We start from the raw sequence: 14,557 nt of genomic DNA on the forward strand, positions 1-14,557 counted from the left end.
TGGTATTTTAAAATTCTCAAATTAATTTGAGTAACGGTTCTTTAAATTCTTCCGCTGTCATAAAACTTTTATCCCTTCATCTCCATGATACACTCTCTTTGTATAAGAGAAGACTATTCCAGTGGTTAATAGATGTCGCCTCACATCCTCTAATGAGTCCCAATTTGAATTCATACATTTCTTGCATGGACAACTTATTTTTTTTTCGTAAATATTGATATGATCTTTTGCAACCTCTAAAAATTGGAAAACTCATTCTTTGTACTCAATCGAAAACTTATCCCTAAGTTTCACCCAACTCTTGTCCATCTTGTTAAAAGCCTAAACAAATAAATATGTTGCATTATTTTTATACCTCTTCTCTCAAATACTCCAACTACTCAAACTTACTCTATGAATAAGTTATGTTCAATCTCCCATTCACTACATGTTATCTAATGTTTTAAACACCCTGATCACTTCAGTGGTGTATGAAGACTCCTCCTAAACACGCAACATTTTTAGATAGGGTAGCTAACATTTTAAAAAATTCAAATGCAATTTGAAAGTGAAATTCATATTTAATATCAATTTCAATATCGAATTCGATAAACACCCCCCAATCTCAATTTCAATAAACACTCTCTCCCCCAACCTCCAATTTAGTAAACAACCACCCTATAAACACTCTCTCAGCTCTCTCTCTCGACTTTTCTTTTCTTTCATTCACATATTGCGTTCTATGTTGAAGGGGAAAACTAGAGTAAACAATCCCTGATATGCTCGAAGATGTCGGGGTAAGTCATATTTCCCCAACGTCTTTAGTAAAACAGCGGAAAAAGTCCACGTTTTGAAATTAATATTTGAACTTTTTCGGACGTGTGGTACATGGGCGTCGGGGAAAGTTCAAATATGAATTTCAAAACGTCATCTTTCCCCGACGTCCCTCTGCCACACGTCGAGAAAATGTGACATTTTGAAATTAATAGTACACGTTTCCCCGATATGTGGTAGAGGGGATGTAGGGGAAAGTTAAATAATATTAATTTCAAATGTCAACTTTCCCCGACGTCCCTCTACCACATGTCATGGAAATGTGTACTAGTAATTTCAAAACGTCACCTTTTTCCGACGTGTGGCAGAGGGACGTCGGAGAAAGTTAACGTTTGAAATTAATATTTAACTTTCCCCGACATCACTCTGCCACACGTAAGAGAAAGGTTCAATATTCATTTTATATTTGAATTTTGCACACGATCGTTTATATTTGAAACATGGTTGTTTATATTTAGAAAAATGATTGTTTATATTTAGAAAATGAATGTTTGTATTAGGAAAATTATCGTTTATATTTGGAAAATGATCGTTTACATTTGATACACGATTGTTTAAATTTGATCGTTTACATTTGGAACACGATTGTTTATATTTGAAACATGATTGTTTAAATTTGATCATTTAAATTTGGCTACCAAAATCTAAACGATCTTTTAAGATTCTTTGTACAATCGTTTAGATTGGGCTCTTTTGGTATAAGATCGTTTAAATTTGGTTATCCAATATCTCAACAATTTTTTTCACAATATTTTATATTTTGAACAACTAAATAATTTTTTTTAAAAAGAAATAAAAAATAGATCTTTTATATTTGGTACACAATCTTGAACCAAATAATAGTTTGAAAAAAATAAAAGAAAAACGGCAGAAGAATAAACAAAGACGATGGAAATAAAAACAAAATTGCAGAAGAGAAAGAGAAGAAAGACGATGAAAAGAAATGACAAATCCGAAATATTTGAAAAAATTACCAATTCCATGCACTTTTTAATTTTGTTAGATAAGCCGTTAATATTTTGCCAGTTCTTTATATATATGAAAATTAACTTTAAAAATAGGTGGTAATTAACATCCAAACTGAAAGGTAATTAACATCCAAACTGTAAAATCTGTTAAAAGGAAGCAGATAGAATAAATAAATTGAAAACGCAACCAATTTCATCAACTTATTGTTTTATTATCAACTGCCTTTTTATTTGGAAAAGCAAACCCACATGCATAATGCATCTTTTCAACTCAAAGAAATTTGGGTGAGCTTAAGATCACAAAGGCATTGCCCAAAAGACATTGCCAAAATGTTAATCATTAAAGGGTTCCTCTAGCTAGCCATCTCTTTTAGGTTTAAATGAAAAGGTTAAATAATTTCTTCAACATCAGCAATCCATGGAATTGCTCCCTCAACCTTGTTAGGCTCTGCATCGTAAATAATACAAATATGTTAAAAGCAATGTATTAAACAGGATTAAGTATATATCATATATATTAATTATTAGCTAATTAACTTAAGCTCTTGAGTATAGTAATGATTTGATGACATTATTCCATATGCAATCAAACTCTAAAATTAGTTTCTTAATTTTAACTAAGGAAAGGAAAAGCATACCCTGAGGTTCATATGTTGGGAACTTGATGAAATCGGGGCATGAATTCGGTAGATTGCAGTCACGTGGCTGTAACAAGTACATATTTACTTTGGTTAGTATCTTGTAATTAAGAATATTTTAAAAGATAGGTAATTGTCTTTCTTTTTCTAGAAATAAACTAAGAATTCATGTCTTTTAGGGTAGAAAGATGTAATTTTGTTAAGACTACTCTCTAGGTTGATACAAGATAGTATCAAGAGCCTACAAAACTGGTTCAAAATAGAAGGAAAAAAACTATTACCTCAAAGCTTTTGTCAAAGCATAACCAAAGTTCTTTGACAGCCCCCTTTTTAGCACAACTAATCTTTGGAGTTGCATTATTGAATTCATTCTTAATTGCAGCTACCACATCTTCAATAGGATACTTTTCAGTATTGGAAGCTACAAATCCAGCATCACTCAAAACTTTCTGTTAACAAATAAGACACCCAAATTTAATACCCAAACTCAACTATTGAATTTGTTTTTTATATCAATATTGTAATAGACATATGATAAAATATAAAAAAAAAGGTAAGAAGAAATTATACTTTAAAAAGCAAAAAGCCTACCGTGACATTATACTTGGAGAAGATGGTGATAGTTGTCAAAAAGTAATCATATTCTCCCACAATCACAGGAGCTGCACATGTCCCATGCTTCTCTGCAAAATAATTACTTTTATGAATCATTCTGATCTTAAGTTTAAGTTACACTTAAAAGTTTTTTAAAAAACACACACACACATATCGAATTCCAAAAGAAAAAAGAAAAGAAACTCACCATACTATAGCAATGGGTAACATGTCAAATGGTCCACATCATATTAGTAATGGCAATAAAGAGAGAAAAAATTTGTTAGTCTCAAAACTTTGATATTGGTGAGCTTCTTAAGGAAAGGAGTAAAAGGTGAATAGTTTGAACCTCATGTGCCCAAAATGATCCCTTCGTCTGGTGGCATGTGGATGTAGTACCACATCTGTAAGTTGGCCAATACTTTTGAATATCCTCTGTCAAGATATTAATCTGCAAACATGAGTCGCTTAGTAAATAAGACTTAAATTTTCATTTCAAAGATTAATCATTCACTTCTTTCACCTATAATATCAAAATATCAAAATATTCTCTTGAATATATATGTGTGGAGAGAGATTCAACGAAATAAAACCTACAATATGTATAGAATATGGTAGTGACTTGAAAACTTCAATTTTAAATCCAATATCGAGGTGGATGGAGATTTAAAAATAAAACTAACAATAATTTAAAAAATATTCAACTGTAGGAAGGTTTATTAATCCATTAATTCAAAATCTGCAAGTGTATAGTTTAAAATTTTGCTATATACTTTTAAATTTTTTTTGTACGTTTCGGTATTTATAACAATATTTCTATTTTTGTATGTCATCAATATCTATGATATTGTAATAAATTAATTGATGTAACATTTATATATTAGGTGAAATGTACAAGCACATGTAAATATCTATATATCAACATAAAATTTAATAGCATGTAATACGTGAGAGAAGTTGAAGATGGAAAAAAACAATTTAAATTAAAAGTGTATGGAGAGAAAGCTAAGGAACCTCATTTTCATTAAAGCTTGCATCAGTGCAACAAGATGGCCATCCTTTCTCATTATACTGAGGCCACAATCCATCTATCACAATGTATTAAACATATATACACAAAATGAGTTAAACATCCAAATCAAAAATACTAATGAAATTGACAACCTTCCAAAGCTTAGGAGCTTATTAATTAAATTTCACTTACGGATTGTAAATTCAGTGGGGGACTCAGCTCTACGCACACACAGAAGAAAAAAAAAATGTTAGCTTTCAGAAGTTAAAAACAAAAAAAAACACAAAACTCCAAAGGAAATTATTTGGCAAGAGACTGGCATGTGGCTAAAGTCTAAAAGAAAATATTTTAAATTTATGATATACATTGGATATCTTAATATGTTTTACTATATAATATAAATATTTTCAAGGTTTTGTGGTTTAAAATAATATTCTTTTTCTAATTAATTAACAAAATTAGACACATCCATGCATCCAGTAATGAAAATTATTATTTTGTTGTCTTGTGTAAATTGTGATGGTTTGTTCCCATTTGTTTACAATGTATTTTGGAGAACTACTCACCCACGGCAGCAGGCGTTGGATGGGCAACACTTGCCAGGGTTTTTGCAAGAACTACCTGGCCATTGAAGAGCCAATACAAAGTAATCAAATTCCCTCTGCTCACTGCTGCTTGGGGCCTCCGCAGAGAACCCGAACACCACCGTCAGCAGCTGAAGAAGAACAACAACAACAAACACCATGGCCTTGGCTTTAATGGATAAAGAAGCCATTTTAAGTAGAAGGAAAAATGGAAATTAGAAAGCTGGTGTATGTTGTCGTAGTGAGAGACTTGGTGGGTGTCATATTTATAAAAGAAAAAAAGAGGAGTGAGGGTATTTAAGGAATTCCAACTACATTCCATTTTTATGATTAATTTATTTCTTCTCCCAAAAAAACTCATTCATTTTGGGTTCCAAGAGGGTGGTATTACTTTGTATGGATGTAAATGGGTTGAGTTAGATAGGGTTAAAAGATATTTTGCATAGTAAAAAGTTAATTGGAGTTAGTTGGGTTGACAATCCAACCAACCCGAAAATATGTGTGGTGTTGGGTTGGGTTGTCGGGTTGTATTATTTTTTTTCATTTCCAACCCAACGATCATTTAGCTTTTTAAAGGATCATTTACTCTCTTACGCAATCTTTTAACAAAATACTCTTAACTTTACTTTTATATTGTTCTCCGACCATAAATTAGACATTGAGCTTTGAAGTGAAAGGCTCTATTTAATAGGTGGAAGTTGATGTTGACAAGATCTCACACGTCAATTAATGCTCTGAAAAGTCGCAGCGACACTTCACAAGTTGTCTTTTCGTCCTTTTCAACTTTCGTGCCAATAAAAATTTTGTCTGCTAGTGCAGTTGAACGCCTTGGTTGGACGCTTCGTCTCACCTATTCATTGAAATGCCAAGCTTCACTTCTTGCCCAGAAATCTTGCGATTTAGCCACTGAAACGCAGTAAAACAGGAATAAGACTCCTTCATGCTATGTTATTCACAAGTTAGCCAAGTCGCTCACTTTTTCTTTCATTTTCTTCTATTCATATGTGTTTAGACCTCATTATTTTACATTGAAGTTATAACTTGTTTTTCTACAAGTTATCAATCCTCATTTGCATCTCACCTACATGAACGCGTTAGATCATTCATTTTGTGTATCACAAAGTAAGTCATATCTATAGTATTACTAGGACAACGTACCCAGCCTTATCCATATACTATAGATCATTTAAGCTGTATCTCAAACATCAATCTTTGTATGTCTCTACATATAGTTCAAGAATCATTTAACAACTCAGTGTTAGACCCGTTTTAAATTTGAGTTTAGGAAGTAAACTTCGACTAAGTATTAAGAAGTTGGCATTTGAATAAATCTGCATAAAGGATTAAGCGATAAAATCTTTTATGGTTAAGTATACGTTTTTACAATTAAGTGGGTAGGTAGCGAAAGAAGTTGTGTGATAAGAAGAGAAAAAGTCCCTGCGTAAGTTAAGAAGTGAAAGTTTTGACTGTTAGACTAGGTGTTTTGCGTAGTCTTGCAAGAAGAACCAAGTATTTCGTACAGAAGAAGTCTGTGAAGATGCCTTGGAGTTTAAGTTCACGATAAGAGTTCTATGCAAGTAAAAGTTGGTTAGTTCGCATGGAAGGTTTTTTATAGTAAAAATATAACCATGCGATAAGGTTATTCACAAGAAATGTTAGGTGGTTGAAGTTATTTGGGGTTTGGGTTAGGCAAAAAGCAAGGTCTGATGAAGAAAATGTCAAATGTTATTTGAGAGGGGTTGACATGTAAGATTAAGAATTTAAGCATGGCTAGGTTGGATTTAAATTTATACGTGTGAAGTTTTAAGTAAGAGCTGGCGAACTGAGAAGAGTTTATGCATGAGTAAGTTAGTTTAAGGGCTCCATAAATAAAAGGATTTGGGTAACTGAGAGGATGAAGAGGGTTTTATTGAAATGTTAAAGTGTTGATGGTTTAGCCACAAGAGAAGATGCATGCAGAAAGAAGAAGAAAGAAATTTTTTAGTAAAGTTTGGGTCGGTTGTTTAGGCCAAGTAGAAAATAATGTTGAAGGATTTGTGGCGAGGTGATTCAACGCATTTTGGAAATGATTAAGCATTGGTTATTTGGTCAAAATATTGTAATAATGTATGAAACATTTGTTATTAATAAAATATACGTTTTAGTTTGTATTTATTTTGCTTGGTGTTACATTGACCACTGCTACGTTTTGAGTGTTGTTAATAGTTTAAAAGGAGTTGAGAATAAAATTTGGCAATAATAAAATTTCAACTAACTCGCATCCTATTCCTACTACTTCGGTGTTTTCGTCGCAGTACAGTTTGGGGTGTAACACTTATGATGTTAGTTTATGAGATTTAGGTTATTCAGACAAAACTAATAATAAATAACACTTTATTGAAGTACAAAAAAATAACACTTTATTAATAACAGTAACGAATTACATTTACTTTCTACGAGTTTCGAACATAAAACTCGACCAAACGACGCATGAAGGAGGAATATTCTATATGTGACACATGTTTGGCAGTTGAACGCGAAGACCAATTCGTTTCATTGAACGATAAGCATAAAAAATGGATATAAATATTTTTTGGTAAAATAATAATTTTCTTTTTGACCTCACCTCATCACGACGGACGACAATGCCTAGAAAGACCACCATACTCACATTTGTCTGACTCCTCACCCTTTCCAAAACATGGGTACCTCTTGAGGCATTTACGTTATAATATAATTGTCTTAGATTCAAGTCTACATAATTTAAAACAAATGAATTAAGTAAAAATACTATTTCAAATCAAAGTTTAACAACATATGAACGCTAAAAACAATTATATGATCATTATCAATTTCGCCTCGAAACTTGTTTCAATCTAATAATATAAATGTTTTATAATTTAATACATGTTATATACTTTTTTTATTTTACATAATTAAAATATATTTAAACTATAAACTGAAAGAAAATATTAGGAGAAAAAAAATACAAGAAACAAGAAACAATAATCGAAGATCATAAAAGTTTCTAGTTGGTTGGTTTAAGTTGGTCATTAGTGATAATGTGGTTGAAGGTGATGATGGCTGCTAGAGTTGGTCAATAGCAACTACCACCAACAGTTATAATTGGGGTAGCAATGATGGTCGGAGGCGGTGCGACAAAAAGAAAATGAAGAATAAAGGTAAGGGGAAAAAAATGAGAAACGAGAAACAAAAAATAGTTATCAAACAATTTCTTGTTTTCGCTTCTTTTTTTCAAGAAATAGAAAATAGAAATAGTTACCAAACATATTCTCATTTGTAGTTATTAAAAAAAAAAAGGAGACAAGAATTTTTTAAAAAAACTGAATCATTGTATGTATACATTAACGTTGGTATTAAAGAAGATTTCTCAATGACTATTCTTCCTCTATACCAAACCATACAATGTTGCAAATTAAAGAGTAATTCTTCCCTTCCTCTCCACTATGAAAATTTCAATTATTTCCTTTAAGCTTTCATTCCTCTCAACCTCATCCTATATCTTCTTCAAGTCAATCAGTGTAGGTGCTTTCAAGTGATAGAGAAGCACGGTTGGTGGCATTCAAGACAGAGCACTTGCAGCTTTGTTGTCTAATAAACCCGGTTTGTACACAATTTCAAACGAATAGCCAAGCAGCTTTGCAATCCACTTCTGGTATTGTTGTTGTATTACTCTTTGTTCCAATAAGAATTTTAGAGATCATCGGTCGATCTTTATTATAAATTTCCTACCTAGTAGGTAATGCCTCCAATGTTGCACTGCCAAAACGACTACCATCAACTCCCTTTCATACACGGGTTTGACATGCTCTCTCATGGCTAATGTGAGACTATAAAATGTTATTGGTCTTTCGTTTTGCATCAATATTGTCCCCACTTCGTATCTTGATGCATCTGTTTCTACTTCAAATGGCACGCTTAAATCTAGTAATGCTAAGACTAAGAAGGTCATCATGGCATGTTGCAGCTTTCTAAACGCTTCTTTAGCTTTATTTGTCCATTTAAATGTTCCCAACTTGAGCAATTGAGTCAAATGGGTTGCAATTGATCCATATAGTATTGTACAAAGTGCCTATAGTACCTTGTCAACCCTAGAAATCTTCTGACCTCACGTACGTTAGTGGAAATTAGCCATTGTTTGATACATCTAATTTTTTTCGGGTCTATTTCTACTCCCTTTCCAAACAAAACATGGCCTAGATATTCCACCTTTGAAAGGCAAATTTGCACTTCTTTTTAATAGCAGATAGCTTGTGCTCTCTCAATATTTCTAGCACCATATCTACATGTTGCAAATGCTTTTCTAGACCCCTACGGTATATCAGAATATCATCGAAGAAAAAAAAAACAAATTTTCTCAAATAGGCTCTAAAGATGGTATTCATCCGTGCTTGAAATGTTGTTGGAGCATTAGTTAAGCCGAAAGGAAAAACTAAGAACTCATATTGTCCTTCGTGCGTGCTAAAAGTTGTTTTCTCTATATGCTCACTACACATCCTAATTTGGTGATTGCCAACTTTTAAATCTATTTTAGAAAATAAATTTGCACCATTCAATTCATCAAATAATTATTCAATAACAGGAATGAGAAACTTATCTGGTATAGTCACGTTGTTAAAAGCTCTATAGTCAACACAAAATCTCTAGCTACCATATTTTTTCTTCACTAGTAACACTGAGCTTAAATAGAGACTCGTGCTTGGACGGATAACCTAAAGGACAACATCTCATCTACTAGTTTAACTCTCAAAATTCTTCCTTATGTTGAAAGCCATTATCTATAAAGCCTAACATTTATTGGATTTGTCCCTCTCTTCAAGTGTATATGGTGCTCGATTGCCCTCCTTGGAGGTAGTTTCTCAGGCCAATCAAAGATATCATCGTACTTAACTAACATTTTCTGTACAACTTCCTAAATTGTGGATATTTCACATTCCTCATGTGATTCTACGCACAGACTCCACCCTTCCAAAGCTCTACACTCAACCACAACATGTTAAACATATTAAACATTTCAAATATATGCTTTTGTAAATTCAATGTAAACCAATATAACTCAAACATTTAGCTCAATCATACTTTAAATGATGACTTGTCAAACATAGTTAGAAACCATTTAGAAATTTGTTTTGTCACTCACAAATACAGGCTTAGATCATTAGCCTATAGATTTGTATGATTTATTCTTGACCTGAAATAGTGGTAGTTAAGTGCAATTAATTTTATCATGAAAATATCAAAACTTTACTTAGAAATGCCAAAACTCACCAAAAAGGCTAAAAATAGCTTTTGACATAGGCTGGTGAGTAGCATGGATGGCAAGGAGGTTGGTGCACGCATGGCTCAGTCCTGGCTTGTCGCATGCTAACCTCGTACACAGGGCGTGCCGCACACCCCACTCAACCACGCACCTGGAGCATCATGTACATCCTTGCGTGCAGGGGTTGGGTCATGCTCGCCTTGTGCGTTGTGTATCCTTATGTGCAAGGCATGTCATGCGCCTAAAGTCGACCCTATTGCATGTTTCTGCTCCAAACTAACTTCCTTTGCTTAAAACTTACAACCAACTCGCCTCACCTTCTCTGGCACTCGACTAACCTCAAGCACTGCTCAAAGCTCTTTTTCTGTCCAAAACATTAACCCATCTTTTAAAATTTCTAACGAAAATAATCTGTAACCCAATGACAAAACGTCCTTCTAAAAAGTTTCTTAAAAATGTCTTAGTTTTCTTAACTGAAAAGTTGAGCCTAAAATTCCAAGAGATGCGTCCCGTAGCCTTTGAAAGTAAACATTGCTTCAGTTTACCCGAGAAATGATCTTTCTCTCTTTCTTGAGCCGAAACTCAATCCTCCTTGCCTCACTTTTGTCCAAAAGCCTTACCCTAAAAACTAAACCTAATTTTAGAATTTTTGCAAGTGGTTTGAAGGAAAACGCATGAGTGGTTTGTGAGCTCTACTCATTTGAAGTTACCCAATTGTAGTGAACCTTGCATGTCAACCCTTTGCCACATTTTGCTTGCCGCAATTTAGCCTTTGTATGTTGTAGGCACTTGGAATCCACTCCATCGACCTATTATGAACGTCTACAAGCTTCATCTTCTCAATGAAAGTTAAGTTCCAAGCCAAAGTTTTCAATGAAAATGCCAAGCTAATCTATTTTCACTTGGCTACAATGCCCTTCCTTATGCACATGGTTGCCTAGCTCACATCCCTTGCTCGCCTTTCCAAACACTTAGCCTCACCAGCCCTCTCATGTCTTCCTTTTCCTCACCTAGGTGCATTTGGTCGTCTGTGATACTTCCTTAGAGGTTTTCTCACCCAATTCTACAGAACTCGTGCTTTGGGCTGTCTAACTCGTGCCTTAGGTCGTCTAGCTACCTCCTTAAAAGTTCTCAACTTTTCCCTTAGTCGCCTACCATATTCATCTTGCCAAGCTCATGGACTTAACCAAAAATTTCATCATGACAACCCTTTTCATTACCACTTGGCCAACAACTTCTTTTCTCTTAATGCTTCATCACTTAGTTTCCTTTAATCATGCAACTCTAAATACTTAGAACAACTTAATTGTCTTAACATGACTTTCCTTCTTCTACTAACCACGACACTCATACAATGACCCTCCAATGCTACCTTACCAAAGATGACACTTAGGATATTTTTGAAAAACTTCAACATAACCCTTATTTGACTTACTTTCTCAACTCAAATTCCAACCTAGGTGTACGGTTTACAATACATGTCAAAGACATTTGAGAATTTGAAATAAAAATCATAATCAAATTCAATTTGAAATCAAAAGCATAAACATTGCTACCTTCAAATATATTATTTGAGTTTGAAGATAATTATTACGATTTTAAAGTTTTATTGTTTTGGTTGTGAGTTGACATACTTTAATGGATCGAAATATTTGGAGTCTTCAAGAAAGTTTTAGTTTCAACGTTGAAATACAGTTTTAACTAAATTAGCTTATACCTCAAACACGTAATCTTATAATTCGTACTCAAATAATCTACACCACAAACACAAACTATTTTAACAAAACTATAGCAACTTAAAATTATAATAATCAACTCATCATCCCTAATTCCACTTAGGTATTAGAATTATCTTTGTGCCAATAGGTGATAAGCCACCCCTGAGCATTGGATCTAAGAACTATGTTAAACAAAAAAAATCAAAAGAATACAACCCCAACAGATGCAAAACCAATTTGATTCCAACCCCTAAGTTAGGCTAGATACAAATATCTTAGATGATTTAGCAAACCAAGGATCAGAGAAAGTTTTGAAACTCTCATCAACCATCGATCTTCAAAACACTCCATAAGCAAGATAGATCAATCATCACTTGAATACTCCAAATATTCGTGCATTATATCCCAAGAACATACAAAATTAAAACAAAATTATACATTCTAGAATTTTCATTTTAAGATTTCATTTACCCCAAATGCTTCTTTTTAAATGAGAAAACTACTACCCTATTTATACTAATTAAAAATATGAAATGAAAAGTTACAACATTTAATTTTATGCCTTTTCAACTGCCATAACAAATGAAAACATATAACATTACGTAAATATATAATTTCTTAATAGCATTTAATTTTATAACTTTTGGATTGTTCATATAACTTTTCAACTTTCAAGCATGATATCGCTTCAACTTTTTCATTTGCTTCAATTATGAATTCTTGATTCATATTAATAAGTAACTGATTTTATGTAAATATAAAGAAGATGATAGTCGGTGTGTGAAAATTGATTATACGTAACTGATTTTAATACTATGCTAGATTGTATATACACACATGAAATATAAATTATAACAACAATCATTTTTGCAGTTGTACAAATAATATCACACATACTGCCAATTTCTATAGTTCATAATGTCTTTCAAAAAATATTTATCTAAAAAATTTGAAAAAGTTAATTTTTTAACCATGTAAAAGTTCAATCCTACTTTTGAAATAATTAAGAGTAGAGGAAGACATTTTAAAAAGCTAGGGTTTTTTCTAAAAATTATTTAATAAAATTTCAACTATTTTGTTTTATTTATAAAATTTCATATAAAAATACTTCATTCTTTCTTCATTTATAATATATATATAAACTCAAATGAGTAATAAAAACAAATCCCTATATTATATAAAGAATTTTTTTACATGAAAATCTGGTTGAAAATATTAATAAATAAATAGTGACTCGGGTAGAAATAGCAAAAAAAAAATATATATATATATATAATTAATAACATGATTCATGTCAATACATTTTCTAAGTTTAAAAGTTGATAACCCTATGATTACCATTTGATAGGTCTCCGATAGACCTATGATTACTGTCTGATAGTCGTCTGATATAACTAGTTTTGCCATATTCGCAATATGCAATATGCAATATGCAATATATATATACGTATCATGAGCTATTTTTAAAAAAATATTTTTATCATTTGATGCAATTTTTCAAAACGGATAAACTTCTAGTAATTTCTATTGGTATCTATGAATGATTAATAGATTGATAGACCGTGATTGAAATTAGAAATTAGAAAGATGTTAGTAAAGATTTTGAATTGTAATTTAGTTAATTTTGTCGTATGTGGAAGATACCCTCCTCTTTATTTATGTGCATGCAGTGAGTGTTGAGTTCATATAGTAGTAGATAGAGATTGTTCATATAGTAGTAGATAGAGATTGAGATGTGCATTATATAATAATAACAACAATATAAGTGTATGACTTATAAAGGAGATTAAGAAAATGTTACTTGAATTATTTTATTATGCCAACAACACAGCATGAACTACTAAAGTATTATATTTAAACAACCATGTTGTCCAATAATTGTCCCAAGTGGAATTTTTTATATAGATTTGAAATACATAGTATCTTATGAACACATGTGATGCTATTTAATATTTGTTAAGAAAGAAGTAAAATATAGAAACACACTTATCCATATCATATATATGGTATTTAACTCATAGAAGTTCCATATGAATACTTGCATCTAAAGCCAAATTATGTAATTTTATATTAGCTTGCCCATGGTTTGATAAGTTCTAAGTATATGTTCCCAAAATAAATTTAAAGTATATTGAGAAGAGTAGATATATAGAATAGGTTTTGAAAGAATTTGGAAAATCAAAGCTAGGTTAGATTAAAAAAGATTGACATTTAGATGTATTAGGAGAAACTGTATATGGATCCAATCTCTTAAAATAGAGAAGATTAAAACAAAATGACTATTTTATTGGTTAAAATCCCCGTAATATCTTATGGCATAATATCTTCTCAATATATATATATAGGTTAGAGATTTGTTTGTACTTTCTATTATTTTTTATAAGCTAAGATTTTTTTAGAGAAAATGGAAGTATTATTTAATAATAAAGCTGATATGGATCTCACATATTTATCTCATCATCATACCCAAAGTGAGAAAGAAACAGCATTTATTGATTATATATTGTTAAAATAAGTTGTCACAAACTCCAAATTGGGAGGAAAAGTATAAGTTCCAAAAAGAACTAAAGGAAAAAAGTTGACCAATTTTCAATCAGTTTACTTCTTTGGTTCATACAAGTGGTGGCAAAATGTTGTTGATGGGTTGAATGGATGTTGGACAGTGCCAAAATGTTAGCTAACTCTCACTCATGGAATTCTCAAAATCTTTCTTTGTCCACTTTTTAAAGAATATTTTGTAGTGATGACTTCTTTTGAACGCCTAAGATGATATTTGAATTCTAATGATAAATATTTTTTCTTTTATGATGTCATCCACGTGTGAAGTTATCTGATTAACCTCGGTCCATTGACACATCAATGTCTTTCGACTACAAATTTTTCTCATTTCTCGTTCTCGTCTTATGCAATATTAGATCCAAATTTCTCACTAATTTGCCATATGTTTGTCATTAATAAAATCTATACGAA

The 14,557-nt window shown here is 31.9% G+C and overlaps 1 protein-coding gene across 1 annotated transcript; it reads right to left on the reverse strand.

Moving 5' to 3' along the window:
* Positions 1 to 1,928: 1,928 nt before the first annotated feature.
* On the reverse strand, positions 1,929 to 4,852 carry LOC101213980 (ribonuclease 2). The gene is made up of 9 exons (XM_004137114.3): positions 4,592 to 4,852; positions 4,218 to 4,246; positions 4,028 to 4,101; positions 3,363 to 3,464; positions 3,222 to 3,225; positions 3,011 to 3,102; positions 2,701 to 2,868; positions 2,420 to 2,486; positions 1,929 to 2,229 (listed from the first exon to the last, which is right to left on the reverse strand). Exons 1-9 carry the CDS (start codon positions 4,798 to 4,800, stop codon positions 2,171 to 2,173), a joined length of 804 nt encoding a protein of 267 aa, XP_004137162.1. The 5' UTR covers positions 4,801 to 4,852; the 3' UTR covers positions 1,929 to 2,170.
* Positions 4,853 to 14,557: the final 9,705 nt, after the last annotated feature.

This window comes from Cucumis sativus, chromosome 4, assembly GCF_000004075.3.
Source record: "Cucumis sativus cultivar 9930 chromosome 4, Cucumber_9930_V3, whole genome shotgun sequence".
Taxonomy (NCBI): Eukaryota; Viridiplantae; Streptophyta; class Magnoliopsida; order Cucurbitales; family Cucurbitaceae; genus Cucumis; species Cucumis sativus.

Coding starts and splice junctions, on each gene's coding strand:
- LOC101213980 (XM_004137114.3), bottom strand. CDS start 4,800: ATGGCTTCTTTATCCATTAAAGCCAAGGCCATGGTGTTTGTTGTTGTT. Junction 4,102..4,217: donor CCCCACTGAATTTACAATCC/GTAAGTGAAATT, acceptor ACATTGTGATAG/ATGGATTGTGGCCTCAGTAT. Junction 3,465..4,027: donor CAAGCTTTAATGAAAATGAG/GTTCCTTAGCTT, acceptor TCATGTTTGCAG/ATTAATATCTTGACAGAGGA.